This window comes from Saccoglossus kowalevskii, chromosome 18 (assembly GCF_978046115.1).
Source record: "Saccoglossus kowalevskii chromosome 18, keSacKowa6.1, whole genome shotgun sequence".
Taxonomy (NCBI): Eukaryota; Metazoa; Hemichordata; class Enteropneusta; family Harrimaniidae; genus Saccoglossus; species Saccoglossus kowalevskii.
Window position 1 is genome coordinate 5,803,965 of NC_140658.1, and position 15,317 is coordinate 5,819,281.

The window sequence follows — 15,317 nt, forward strand, 5'->3', positions numbered from 1 at the left end:
AGACAAGTTCCTTGTACTTATTTACAAATTTAATAATTCATTCTGAGTACACCAACCACCAGGGCTAGTAAATGAGTATATCCATTACGCTTGTTCGTTGCAGTACAAACAATGTCCTCCCGTATACATTTTGAGAAAATAAAAATATGGTTTCCCCAAAAGCAGTAATCATTGGTTTCACCTAATTGTAGAGGTCATGTTACTTGGCCACAAAACTAAAAAATATTTATTATACCAATCTTCTGATAGTTGAAAAAAATAAATCCTTCCTGGTTTCCATCTACATCAATCTGGCGATAAACCGCAGAGCCTGGAGTACACTGAAATAGAACAATAATGTGAAAATCAAAATGGCAGCCATGACTACTTGGCATTCCCACAATCCCTTTGGATCAATTCAGTGCTATGAACGTACATTTTCGAATTAGAAACAAAATTACATACCTAAGCAGGCAAACAAATCCTGGTGGCCAGAACTTTCCAGAGTTAGAATATCTATGTCCCATAACGCCAGCCAATAGTGCTGCAACAACTGTGGAAAGTGCAAAAAACAATAATTGCTTAACAGAATACCACAATAAAGGTAGGCCTGCATTCAGTGGCGTGGCTATTTTATTATTTATAATTTTACCTCAGTTCGTCTGCACCTGTATTTCAGATGTGCCTCGGCAGATTACATTCAAACCTGACACGTGAATTGATGGCTAGGAATCACACAAATATACTGGCTCCACTTTGAATCACGTCTGTCACATCAGTGTAAATAATTATTCGGCAGAAATGTTTATGATGACTAGAACCCGAATGGGGACTTGTCATTAACAATGACTTGTTATACTTGTAAGAAGTACTTAAGGTAGCGAGAGGGGAAACATAATTTATAGTTAAATGGAGTTTAGGACTTATTAATGACAAAATGTCGACCATTTCGATCATACTTTGTAAATATACAAGTATCTGATATGGGTGGAATGTTAGATCGTGAAAAATTGGTTGGTTGTTTCCTAAAACGTGACAAAACTTAGCAGTTTCGTCGAAAGAACATGCCATTTTGAGGATAATGTATTGTTCCAGCCAAACTGTTCTATCAATAAAACATGGATATTATTCAGGGCAAAGTAGAACATCTTTGCTATTTCATGTGCGACTACCAACAAAAATATCCATATTTTTATGATTGAACAGATTGGCTGAACACTGCTATCCTCAAAATCACTGCATTTCGGTATCTGTTCAATATTTTAAATTACCTAAAGACAAGTAAACATTCTTTGGATCTTGAGTCGTCTGTACCGCCCCATAGCCAGATAGACCACCAAACAGCAATCCTGCCAACAGAGACATGGTACTACCTGGGAATTGTCAAAAAAGAACAATTGCTAAATATTCGTAGTACTTGTGTAGACCATAAATACATTTGAATAGAAGCACATTTACATTATTCAAATGTGTCCCCGGTATTGTATAATCGGCGCTATCATTTTATTCATCAGAGGAGAAAATTTCATGAAAGTCATGATCTTAATAATGATATCAATTAACAAGCTCACTGATACAAAAGTTTTTAGTTTTCTCCAGCTGTAGTCATTTCTGACACTTTTCTTGCAAAATTTTGATTTTTCATCAAATTTTTCACTTTTTTGGATGATGAAAAGTCACAAATCTCGCGAAAAAGTACTATGAATGACTAGAGTAGAGCTATAAACACAGAGATTATTTGACACTTGCAAAATGTCGCAAATATTTCTCTCACAGATACGATTCCAAATTACACGTAAGTGCATTTTAACATGTCTTTGCATATTTTTGTCTGAACAGGAAAAAACATATGGGTGCAGAAAATGGACACAAGGAGCTCCAACTTTTTTTTTCAAATACCTCCTTTCTCGCAACCAACCCAATACCTTGGCCCACTTTTTAGGGTCCCACAAAATCAAATGCCCGGGACTGCCGGAAAATACTCCAGGTCCCGGGCAGTAATTAGTAGGATCGCACTTTTATTTTGTCCTCTCAAATGTAACCTCCATGAATAATTTTTTGGCTTGGCTTGGTAGGGAATATTATATGCAATGCAATATAGCAGCTCCCTGGTTAAATTAAATGTCAATATCTACATGCAATGTACAAAGTGTTGTTGATTTCAAAGTAACAATCATTGGTGCCTGGCTGGGGTCACCACTGGCAGAGGTACTATTGAAATCTGAATTACTTCAAGAAAGGTAACATTACACCATACTGCAATGTATTCGATATTTAATTCCCGATTATTGCTGCGTACAACAGCACATAATTTCTTACCCGCTTTCATATAACCCATTATACCACCCATTGCCACAAGGGCAGCGTATCCAAAGCTCAATACGTCAGCCATTTTGAAAGATGAATGAATATCACTCCCACAACTCCGTGCGTGGGCTATTCCATTCGACATTGGTGAAAGAAGGGATTAATTTAGTTGTTATTTAGTAAGTAGAATTATTAATTAAAAAGTCGAGTTGTAAGCATCATGTTATTGATGTTTTCACTGAACGAGTATTTTGCAAATTAAATTTGATATTCCACGCTGAAATTAGGTTTTTGTTTCAAAGCATTCGGCCACCCCTGTATTAATGTTTTAGACCACAACACACTCAATGAACCAAGATGGCGAATAAGTTCGAGGTGCCGACATGGTAAGACTATAATCAGATTTGTTTTATCTAATTCTTTGATGATCGTCGTTTAGTGGACAAGTAAGATATGCCGAAAAAATGCTTGTTTGCTGATGGTCAAATCGAAAGTTGAGCTCACGTAAAATTATTCAGGAAATATATCCTCACTCGACTGTAGCACAGACATGCTCCGCCATTGCATTGAAGTGGGTCAATTTACGAAAGTAGTCCAAGCTCCATGGCTTTAGCAAATACAATAATATTCACTGATTACAACGAACATTCGGTGTTACTCGCACTCCGTAATATCTCAGAATAAATACTCATTATATTGTGCGAGTGAATGAAAATTATATAGTAGATACATGTACTTGTACTGTATTTTACAACTACTGTAAAATACTTCATTTTCGCTATAAAATCCAGCGAGTGTACTATTTTCCCTGTATTTTATATTCAACTCGTCAATTCCATACAAAACTCCCAAAGGGCGTTTTCAGCGAAAATTAATTCTAGCTAAAATAAAGTATTTTACACTAAGTAAAATTTACACAACCTCCTTCATGCCCCCTCACCCAGGACAATGTATCAAATAATTGAGTTAGATGTAATTGGAAATGAAATTCATTATAATATAATGATTGATTAAAAAAACTGTTCTGTTTAGATATAGCTCTATTTAGAATGGTTTTTAAAAAAAATATTTGATCTTAGAAAGCGCTTCTCTAATGCCCCAGACTCGCCCATAGTTGGTAGGATTAGGAAAATTAATGCTGTACATGTAACTAATGTTCCCATTCCTGGGGTAAGTATATCAAGCAAATCACCACGGAAAACAAAACAATCATTTTGGTTGGAACAAAGTGTATAAAATACTAGTACAATCATTGTGTGCCCTCTACTGATTTTGTAGGAATTGCAAGAAAAATTGGAATCTCCCAAAATCAAGTTGAGTCAGTTTGTTGACTACTGGGGAAGTCAGAGGGGAATGAATGTGGAGGGGACTTAATGTTGTGGCCCTGATTTATAAAATGTAAATTGTTCTATCTGTTGCATAAATGGTATGTCAATCAAAATTAGAACACCTAATTGCTTCACATCAAATTTGTGTGTACCAGTGGCACATTATATCGGCTTTGAGGGCACACTGAGTACAATAAACTTTAATGTATGCAATGTGGAATGCTCTTTACATCAAGCTCATGGCATCAATCATGGTGACAAAATCTTGCATAATTACGAATCCCCCCCCCCCATTGTTCAGAATTATGAGTTTTCAACTTGCTGCGTTGTTCAGAATTATCATTCACACAACCAACCACATTTTCACACTAAAATTAAAATGAATAATTAAAAAATATAATATTAGCAGACAGGCTTTAATTCAAATTTGCTGGCAGTGTGTTAAAATTATGACTATCCTCAGTTTACAATGAGATGTGTACATTGGCCAGGGCACGTAGTCAGATTCTGATGCACCCTGTGGTTTGCAATAACCTTGGATGTTTCTGTGTATATCTTTGTTTCGTCATTAGTACAGGCAAACGATGAAGACACTCATGATTTAATCAATACTTCTGTGAATTATGCAAAAATAAACCTAAACATAAAAAGCATGAAACAAACGTCTGCTGTGAAACAATTTTAATTAAAATTTATATTTATTACTTGAAATGCCAATCTTTGAAGAGGAGAGCATTGCATTAAGCAACTTAAGCTATACCCATGCATGTACCCATTATCAAGCACGTAAATTCCCCCAAATACTATGAAATCACTGCAACGCTATGACCTTAGTTTGTCCTGTTTTTACCTTTGATTTCACACATAACGCTGGATTTTGCAATAAACAGAAAATAGTCTTCTGGTATTTCATTATTGTTATCTTTTTTTCAGGGCTGGAAAACCACCGCCTGGATTACATCTGGATGTTATGAAAGACACAAAAATGGTTGAGGTCAGTACAACTTTACATGATATTGCCCTCTCAGTCCTTTGTAAAGCAGGGATCTCGCAAGCCCAAGCCGAGTGCCGGTCAGTCATGAATATTAATGAGCTATATGAATATTAATTAGCAATGAATATTAATGAGCTCGTTCACAGTGCAAATAATAGTCGGTCGTGCTGGTTGGTAAGTAATTATAATAACAATCGAACAATAGTCTTGGTCAGAAGCGTTTCCGTGGTGGTCGCTCTTTTTGAGTGCCGGTCGGGCCGACCAGCGTGGCGAGATCCCTGGTAAAGGTAATAAAATAACAGAATTTTTTCAAAATTTACTAAAAATCTCAAGATAAATCAGTAAAAATTACTTATAGTAAATGATTTCTCATTCTTGCATTTCTTTCTTAATTATCACATTTACTAAGACTCAAAAAAATACAGAGAGCATCGGAGGAGCTGGTTTGAATGTACGAGATGTACATGTATGAACAATTCTTCTTCTTGCTTGCATTTCTTTCTCAATTACATGTGCTATGAAATCCATCTTTGATCACTTCAGCCTGTTTGGCAAGTTCGTCATGTGCTTTTCATATTTTTCATGAGTATCATGACCTTCTCGGCATACCAGGAGTAGAAACATGATTTCAAGACTTTTTTTTAATTTTATTTATGGATAAGTCACACAGCTGTAATTTGTCTGTACAAGCTGCTGGAATAAATACCGCCTTGATATTATTTTCTGCTAAAAGACTGCATAGCATTTTCTTGCGATGAGCTTTGAATATGTCGAACAAGTGTTTTGTGGTCTAGTGGGAACTCAAGTTTCACTCGTTGGTCCACGACATAGAATACAATCATTTTCTTGACATATTGCAGCATTGATTCTCCAGTACACCAATGGGACATTGTGTGATCTACGAGTCATCCATTTGGGAAGTTCACATTGGGATGGCATCGATCGATTTTTCCACCATAAATAATTTGTGGATGCAACAAATTTCCGTCATTGAGACAGTGATTTGTCGTTTTATTACGATACAAGTAGCGGCACCCATGTCAATCCTGTTGTTGATCACCCCACCATTTAACCTTGCGCTGCGTATCCATTTCTGTATCAATGCCTTGCACTAAGCAATAAGGGTTGACCTCGCTGACCTTTAGGCCTAGTTGATCTGCATCTTTGGCAGCTCTCTGAAGTTTGATTTAATGCTTCAAACTGTGCTTTCGTTCTCGTTTATGTTCAGTTCTTTGCTAATTCTCTCAATGTCTTCATTACGCCAATTTTAATTGAAGACTTCACTATTTTAGCCAGAATTTCATTATCGTAGAAACTGTACTAGCCTCGTTTTCTCTTTTGAGGGGTTGATGAACTTGTCACAAGTTGATTGATTTGATCATTGGCGTCTTGAGTGCAGACTCGGATCAGACAGACCGGGAGTTCAAGGAAAATTACCGATAACTTTCTTTAACCAGCGAACTAGAGACATGAAGTTTGTTGAACGTAGGATCAGAATGGTGTTAACAGTTTGAACGAAATATCCCCGCTTGAATGGACAAAACTCATTTGATCTTATCAACAATCTTTCAGACTTTACAGCTTGGTTTTTTCGAAAATCAATTTGACGAGATCATCATCTTCTACCTGTTAATGAGTAACAATCTGCTTAGCAAAAAACTCGCGTCGAGGAAGTCTTGTGCTACAATCACTTCATTTAGAAACAATAGTCAAACCTTCACAGTTTCATTTACCGTATTACCCCGGGCACGCGCCCAGGGGCCTGAACATACAAAATCGGGAAAAATTGGGGGTGGGCGCTTACTCAAGGACCACCCCAAAAAAGATTTAAAAAAGTTGTTTTTGTGATCGTATAAGGTCAAATAAAGGAATGCTTTCGTACACTTTGTACACGTACTTATTTCTTGATTTATGCGAGGTTTCAATAAACGTGAGCACTCGGTCAAGAACTGTGGGAACACTAAGACACAGGGTCGAATTTCAAGAATAAAACTTGTTTTATGTCAGCGAATTTAGTAACCGTGATCAGTGCAAGTCGAAACGGCCGGGAAAAACTACCGCTTGTAATCCAAGATGGCGATGACCTCATTAGCATAATTTTGTTCACGCACGTATTGATACATCGCATCGTAATTACTGAAGAATAGCAGACAGGTTTATGAAACAAATAAACCTTTTATTACTGATGTGAAATGTTCACAAACTATTGTGAATACATAAACATATCCAAATGGTGATACATAAAAAACAGACTGAAAATGAACTCTGGTCGACCTCATTAACATGATTTATTCACGCACCCACACACATGACAAAATTACAAAAATAACGATGATGCAACAAGTTTCCATCGTCGGCATGCCTCATTATGGTTATCGAAATGGACTTGAGGTCGGCAAAATTTTTTTTCTTCAACAACAGAAAAATAATCCACATGATCGTAATGCCATAGCTGTGATGAAGGATGGAAAGAAAGTATGGATTCACAGTCAGCGAAATGCTACGTTTTGAAACCAAAGCTAAGTGCTTCAAACCACTCACCAAAATATGGATCGTTGCAATATTGCAATATTGGATTCATCGTGAATGAAGAGAAAGCAGAACGTGTGCGCCACATGCTGCGTGGTTCATCTTACATCGTTAAGTTCCAATGAGTTTTTACGTAAAAACACAAACAAAACGGCCCTTTTCAGAGCCACCACACACTCCAAAAAAGAGAACTACTAACAAACACACTATTTAAATAAATCAAACGCGTTCGTTTTTGACAAATAAAACTTTATTGTTGACCCCGTTTTTGGCTAAAAATCACCCTGGGCGTTTAACCGAGGATGTCCCCAACATGTAACTTTTGTGAAAACAAGGGGGTGGGCGCTTGCCCAGGAAGGGGCGCGTGCCCGGGGTAATACGGTAACATAAACAATTGTACGAGCATGTGCTAGCATCGGGCCAAATTGAACAAAGAAATCATTACAGACGAAAATGTTTACTCTGGTATTCTTCAAACTGCTTTGCACGAAAATAACATTGCGCAAATTAGTCATTTTATGCTGGTATGCCAAAATAAAGTAATTTACAGTTTCGCATTTATTAAGACTGAAAAAATAAAGAGAGCATCAGTGCAGTGAAATGTACATGTATGAGGGGTTCAATCCTACCAGATATTGAGTAAATCATTTCAATTTACACCGTTCAGTTTTCGTCATTTGAACAACTAATGGTGTTGATGAGAACAAATATTACGAGAGTCATCGTAAGGCGTTACCCTGTCCATGTCTTTTCAATTTCCACTGCCAAAAAATCTCGTTATTTTCACTACATTTACTCAGGGGTTTGGTAAAGAGCCGGCAGCCAGCTACAAGCTCAAATTGGTCTTCTACTTTCTTATTTTGTTTTGGCCTGTTGTTACAGGATGATATCCTGCTATTAAATGCATTTGTCTTGAAATTAAAGAGGTTTACTTGCTTTGGTCATGCTATGAACAGTACTAGTAAGTACATGTGCAGAAATTTGACGATAGTTATCTTTGTTAGTCCCCGTTCGGACGCAGTCCGAAAACGAGGACTTATGTTTTGCCCTGTGTGCGTCCGTCCGTCCGGCCGTCCGTGCGACCGTCCGTCCGTGATCACCTGTATCTCGAACATGCATGGACCGATTAAGTTCAAACTTCACTCATACATCACACATTATATGGGACATATGCACATGCATTTTTTTCATGATCCGATTAACGATAGCCGAATAGCGGCCATTTTAAGGCCGAAAATGCATCAAAATCGCACATTTTCACCATTCCGGACCCGGATCTCAGTTATGCATGGACGGATTTTGTTCAAATTTGGTACATACATTAAACATAATAGGACCTTGATGCACGTCATTTTTTTTTTTGGATCGGGTTCGAAATGGCCGACTGGCGGCCATTTTGTTTTAAAGAATTCAGTTCTGGATCCGTATCTGAGACATGCTTGGATTGATGGAGTTCAAACTTCACACACACAAGGTACATCATGTCACAAATATGTATGTGCATTTGTTTCATGATCTCATTAACGATAGCCAAATGGCGGCCGCTTTAAGGCCGAAAATGCATTGAAATCGCACATTTTCACCATTCCGGACCCGGATCTCAGTTATGCATGGATGGATTTTGTTCAAATTTGGTACATACATTAAACATAATAGGACCTTGATGCACATCATTTTTTTTTTTGGATCAAGTTCGAAATAGCCGACTGGCGGCCATTTTGTTTTAAAGAATTCAGTTCTGGATCCGTATCCGAAACATGTCTGGATTGATCAAGTTCAAACTTCACACACACAAGGTATATCATGTCACAAATATGTATGTGCATTTGTTTCATGATCTCATTAACGATAGCCAAATGGGGGCCGCTTTAAGGCCGAAAATGCATTGAAATCGCACATTTTCACCATTCCGGACCCGTATCTCAGTTATGCATGGATGGATTTTGTTCAAATTTGGTACATACATTAAACATAATAGGACCTTGTAGCACGTCTTTTTTTTTTCGGATCAAGTTCGAAATGGCCGACTGGCGGCCATTTTGTTAAAGAATTCAGTTCTGGATCCGTATCCAAGACATGTCTGGATTGATCAAGTTCAAACTTCACACACACATGGTACATCATGTCACAAATAGATATGTGCATTTGTTTCATGATCTGCTTAACAATAGCGGAATGATGGCCATTTTAAGGCCGAAAATACATCAAAATCACGTATTTTCACAATTCCAGAACCGGATCTCAGTCATGCATGGATGGATTTTGTTCAGATTTAGCACAATGTGTTGTACATATGCAGGTGCATTTCGGTCATGATCTGCTTTGAATGTACATGTCACTCAAATATGAACGGAACGGGGACGTGTCATTGACAATGACTTGTTGTCTTTCAGAAACTGATGGTTGATGAGAAGAAGTGCTATCTATTTGGGCGTAATCCTGATGTCTGTGACTTCTGTATTGATCACCAATCTTGCTCCAGAGTACATGCGGCTCTGGTTTATCATAAACACTTGAACAGATCATTTATAATAGACTTAAACAGCAGTAAGTACTATCTCTGAGAAAAACATGCATTTTAAGGGGGTAGAGAAGTTATTAATAAATAAAAAAAAGAATGTGAATACGATAATCGGGAATTATTGTGAAAATATTGCATTGTATGACTGTGTCGCAAAATTATCTATCAATGTGACATTATCTTGAAACAATATAGTGACTCCTTGCTAAGTTGCACCTAAATCAGAAAATTGGGTAATTGGGTAGCTCCAATATATTCTAATTTCTAGTTCTAGTTTTGAAAGAAATTAACTAATGATTTGTTGCATCATGTATTCAATTATCTGTTGAAAAGTCAGTGTGAGACAATTGGTGCTGGTGTTTTTTCGAATGATGTTGATGTCATCGGCATTTGACACTCATTGCTCCTGCAATTATAGAGTTAGAAAAGGTGTCATCAAATCCACTCAAGGTGTTAACTCGCATACATGGGTTGCTGCTGTTTTGGCTAAGCCCTATATTACTCACTGCAATGTAAAATTTGTCAATATGTTATTGTGAAAGGAGCATTCACTTGCATGTTCAATAAATAAACCTGTGTGTTTTTGTTATTTATTCATTTACAATGTGTAAACATCGCCCTATCACGAATGAAGTAACAACCCTTGAAAAGTTGCATTTCTGCCAGGGTTGCTTAGAAAAAAGTCACTGTACCAGCAAAGTTCAAAATATCACTCCAGCGATTTCTGAAAATTTATTTATTTCACAGCACATGGCACCTTCCTTGGTACTATACGTTTAGAAGGCAGTAAACCACAACAAGTTCCCATAGATAGTACTCTGCGATTTGGAGCATCAACACGATCTTATGCAATTCGAGAGAAACCCCAGACTATCGCTAAGTCTGCCATGAAGACTGACAAAGAGGAGAAAGAAAATTCTGTAATGGATGAGCTTCATGGAGGGTTGCTAGGGTTACCAGAAGAGGAGACAGAATTAGATGTGAGTGATATTATGATCTTGTTTTAACTTCCATCTTTTCATCAGTGCCCATGCAACTTATCCTCCATGCAACTCAGAGTGTGTTGATCGATGTAGATCACAGTGTGCACCTCACTACATTCAATTTATACTTTATATAGAATCTAACTGAGTTCAACACAGCGCATAATAAGCGGCTTGGAGTGGCGGGTAATGTAGAAGACACAGGTGGCACTACTGACATCACAAGACCACCGTTAAAAAGGAAAAGGAAAAACTCTCATGTTTCATTTCAAGATGGAGAAGAAGTAATCAATCCAGGTAAAGGAAATGTGTAACACTAACAAAATATTATACGTAGACCTTTCAATACAATCGAAAGCAATTAGAATTGTTGAATTTCCTAATTCTCGATTCCCGAATTACCATCAGACGCGATGTAATTCTACCCAGCAACAGCAAGGGTAGGACAAAAAAATAGAAAATCCAAAGAACACCGGCAGACATGCAACTCTGGAAGAAGTCAGTGACATATTTTAATTGTTTTTTTTTTGATAGCAGTGGGTGGGTGAGTCAAAACGAGGGCAGCTAGGAGAATTCCCAGTTGAAAAAATTGATTTTTCAGAGAAAATGAACTGAAATAGAGATGGTACTTGAGTGTTTCCCTGAATAAATATGACAGTGACATAGTTTTTTAACTCCCACAATACCCGCAAAAAATATAAAAATATTACACTATAGCCAAAGATAATTTGCATGTTTGTTTTTCTTGCTTAGACAGAATAGTGTTCAAACGCTATCAATTTGAGAATCAGGAATAAGACACTAACAGGAACTAGAAGGCACTAACAGGAACTAGATTATTTGACATGTGCCAGGCACAACAAGGAGACAAGTTATTATTTTACAGAACCTGACTGTATGGATATAAAAATGTAGTGATCCTTCATGTAACTGATTATATTAATATATAGCAGTGTTAGTTCCTGTTGGTTGAAGTCCGTAACAGGAATGAAGATTACTGTTGATATTGTACATTATAATTATTGCTAGTCCCTAAAATGTATTTCTTGATTTTTCATTTTCAGAGGACGTTGACCCTTCTGTTGGTAGATTTCGCAATCTAGTGTCAGTCTCTGTAATACCAACCAAGGTAGGCAACTTTTTAGCTCCTCTGTCAAATTTGTGGAGTGGAGCTTATCATATGAGTGATTGTCCGGGTCAACTTTTCACTTGTTTAACTTCGTCTTGAAAACTACAATTCTTATTGCTTAGATTTGTTCATTTCATGATGATATCTTCAATTCTCTAATTTTGATGGATATTTTTGGGAAAAAGTGGTATTTTCAACTTCTTGTTGACAACCGCAAGTCTGATTGCTTTGATATTATACATATAGGTACTACAGGTGGAATTCTTTCAGATTCGTTGATTTTCTAATGATATCTTCAGTTCTTTAATTGAAATGTGCATTGCTAATAGGGGAGCTATCTCAGCCGAGATCAGTAAAATAATATTATTATTTGTGTGATAGCATGTGATTTATCATACAAAGTCACATTTATAGAAATTGAGATAATGGGTTATTTAAAGGCCTGAGATACTTGTTTAAGTTTTGGTGAAATCATAAATTTGAGTAGAAATAATTGTTTAATATTTTAAAATAACTTATGTTAGAAATTAATACTTAAAATTTACTAATAAAAACCATACTTCTGATATCACAGACTGGGAAAACGGGTGATGCGGCTATGCCAAGTATTGATGTGTAGGATGTATTGTTATAGTCATGGGTTGCTGTGATTGGTCAAAGCTAATAACAGTCTCTCGAGGACTGAAAAGTGGCAACATGCGGTATTAAAGAAATAAAAAAAAATATCATGAAATCAGAGTTCACTCATAATGGATAAGGTGTTTGAGTAATGGTAACCAGATAAATGGTTGTTATAACTTCTTGTCACTAAAGTCATATTGTGCGCACCACTATCTGATTCTATAGAGAGCCACTATATTGGAGTCTTATGAAGAAATTAAACAAACCTTTTACTGAGTTCAAATGCAGGTTTTACCAGGTTTTCAAAAATCACATTTAAGTTTTGAATTTCTCATTTTCTACACTCAGTTATTTGTTGGGACAACTTTCATAATTGCATGAGACCAATAATCAGCTCCGCCAAATTGCATCATGGGAAACTGAGTAAAAACTAGAATGCCGGTCAAGTTTGGTAAAAGTAGTCAAAACAGATGTCACTGATAGCTAAATCGCACATAAAGCTCTAGGAACCCTATAAATCAGTTATTTGCATGTTTGTTATATTTTCCGTTATCCTTCACAGAAAAAGAAAACTGAGAGTGTGCCCAACCCAAGCATGGCGGAGAACATTACACGCAGGTTACAAAGTTTTTCCTACACACGCTCTCTCTATGCTGATCTCCCGGCATCTAGTGATGAACAGATGCAGATATCACCCACTTCGCCGACCACGCCACCAACAGGACCTTACCCCACCACACCTGGTGGTGCCTCTTTTAATTTTGTTCCAAACTTGGCCCCAGAGGTTGGACCGAGTGTGGAGCCAACGTCACCGTCACAGGCCCAGGCAGCCCCAGTTACTGTGGGACTAAAAGACATGGAGCCAAGGAAAAAGTTCTTCCCGAAAGAAGCGTGGCCAGGAAAGAAACCGACACAGTCTCTATTATTGTAGTACTGGATACTATTGTGTTTGTTTGAGTGAGGTGTTGCGTGCACCAATGTTGGAAACCATCCTTGCGTGCTGAAAAGTTTGTGATGTGACATTTTGAACACCTATTCCTACATCCAAGTTCACACCAGGAAACGGCAGTACATTGGAAACAATATAAATGTACATGGAGAGAGATGAACTCTGAGATGAGCAAAAGAATGTTTTTTGTAGTAACGTATTTTCAGATGACTTTTCTAAACGATGTATTTAAACTGTGAATAGTCTCCAGGTTATTGTGAACAGACCAGCATAGTAAAACATGAACATTCAATTTTCTTGTATTTCATTGTTGTGTTGTATCATTTGTCGTCTGCATGTCTGTCTTTGTGGTGCCAACTGTGTTGGCATTATACGTATTATACAATACAAGTACCGGTACTGACTTAAAAACAAAATTTGCACTTTAAAAAAAAAAATTTTTTTTTATATAAAAAAAAAATAGAAAACCCATCCCGGTGAAGGATATTTTTACCTGCTGCTATAGTTGATTAAGAAACACTATCTCCAAGTTAGATTTCATTTATAAAACAAATCCAAATATTTCTTTTAAGTTATGAACTAAAATGCATGTGGAGAATAAACTTATTTCGTATACATATATTTTTAAAAGTTGGCGAACAAGACACATCTAACTAAATATATATTTTAAAACCAAGTCTCTATCGTACATAATTCCTTAAAATCGAAAAAAATGTTTGGATTTGTCTTCTGGAAATTGTACTTATTCACATAAAATGCCTTTAGTTTTAGGTTTTCTATATTACAACCAAAGACAGGAAGGGTATGTGTTCATTTTGACCTTAAGAACTCTGGTCATGCACACAAGCCAAGGATGTTTTTATTGCTTGGTATTTCTGCATCAACAGTGGTTGGTGCTTTTAAATAGTCTCATCGATGTAACGTGTGAAAGTGTTGTTGAGATGAGACATTGCAGTAAATGACATACAACAAAGACAGTATTGATAACTTGTATGTATCACTGCAGACATGCAATAGACGCGCTTTTCTATCCTTGGTTGTAAATATACTTTACTCAAGGTTATAGATATCTGGTGTGTATACTTCTAATTACATCCAAATAAATATAAAAGACTGCGACTAAAAGCTGCAAGTCTTATTGTTTATTTTCACTGAATAGTTGATTTATAAATTAGGTATGGGTCTTTTCTTGATTTGCTACCAACTGGAAGATGCCAGGTCCTTTCTGGGTAATGTCTGATTGAATAATCAATTATTGCCCAAAGTTTTGGTCATCGAACAGAAAAGAGGTAACATGGGAAAGTATATACGATTTCATTTAGTACTGTAAATTCTGTATTAGATGCCATGGTTTTTAATAAAATGGTGCAATGCAACAGCAGGGATGCAGCTTCTATTAGAGCATCTACACATGACAGATGGTGAATTTTTGATTTCTAATTGTTAAAAAAGAATGAGTGCGACTTCTATTAGGGATGCTGCTTCTAATACAGATTTTACGGTACGTGATTCTATATGTAATCATGTGCGAGCAGTAAGAGTAGATTTCACAATTGTATCAACTATTTTGACTTGTTTTGCACTTGAACCAAGTTGGTGCATAGAATAGAATGACATACGCCGAGTCAATTATGAACGTACAATACAAATGCCTGGCTGTTATGAGTAATCAGAGACATGGTGTAATAATGACCTTAATGGGAAATTGAGTAAACAATTTGAATATGTCACACTCTACTATATAATAGAAGTTCTTGGGTAGAGGGCACCGAGTTGGCATGTGCTAAACATAAACACAACTTTGGTTTGTATATGAAATCAAGGTGTGTGATGAGTTGTAAATTCCCTGTCCATGACGATAGAGGGCAGTCTAATAATTGTCCCCAGGACCCATGTAAACAATATGGCTCGGCTAGCGAAGTGTGATGTTTACCCTTGCAACTGATAAAACAACACTGACACAAAACCTATTTCTGC

The 15,317-nt window shown here is 36.8% G+C and overlaps 2 protein-coding genes across 2 annotated transcripts; one reads left to right on the forward strand and one right to left on the reverse strand.

The window, feature by feature from the left end:
* Nucleotides 1–7: 7 nt before the first annotated feature.
* Nucleotides 8–2,398, reverse strand: LOC146731508 (transmembrane protein 14C-like). The gene is made up of 4 exons (XM_085493155.1): nucleotides 2,299–2,398; nucleotides 1,251–1,352; nucleotides 445–532; nucleotides 8–320 (listed from the first exon to the last, which is right to left on the reverse strand). The coding sequence occupies exons 1-4, from the start codon at nucleotides 2,369–2,371 to the stop codon at nucleotides 281–283; spliced, it is 303 nt and encodes a 100-aa protein (XP_085349281.1). The 5' UTR covers nucleotides 2,372–2,398; the 3' UTR covers nucleotides 8–280.
* A 218-nt stretch (nucleotides 2,399–2,616) lies between these two features.
* On the forward strand, nucleotides 2,617–13,642 carry LOC100373221 (nuclear inhibitor of protein phosphatase 1-like). The gene is made up of 7 exons (XM_085492765.1): nucleotides 2,617–2,672; nucleotides 4,548–4,608; nucleotides 9,531–9,684; nucleotides 10,406–10,638; nucleotides 10,779–10,938; nucleotides 11,706–11,770; nucleotides 12,954–13,642. The coding sequence occupies exons 1-7, from the start codon at nucleotides 2,644–2,646 to the stop codon at nucleotides 13,320–13,322; spliced, it is 1,071 nt and encodes a 356-aa protein (XP_085348891.1). The 5' UTR covers nucleotides 2,617–2,643; the 3' UTR covers nucleotides 13,323–13,642.
* The last annotated feature ends 1,675 nt before the right edge of the window (nucleotides 13,643–15,317 follow it).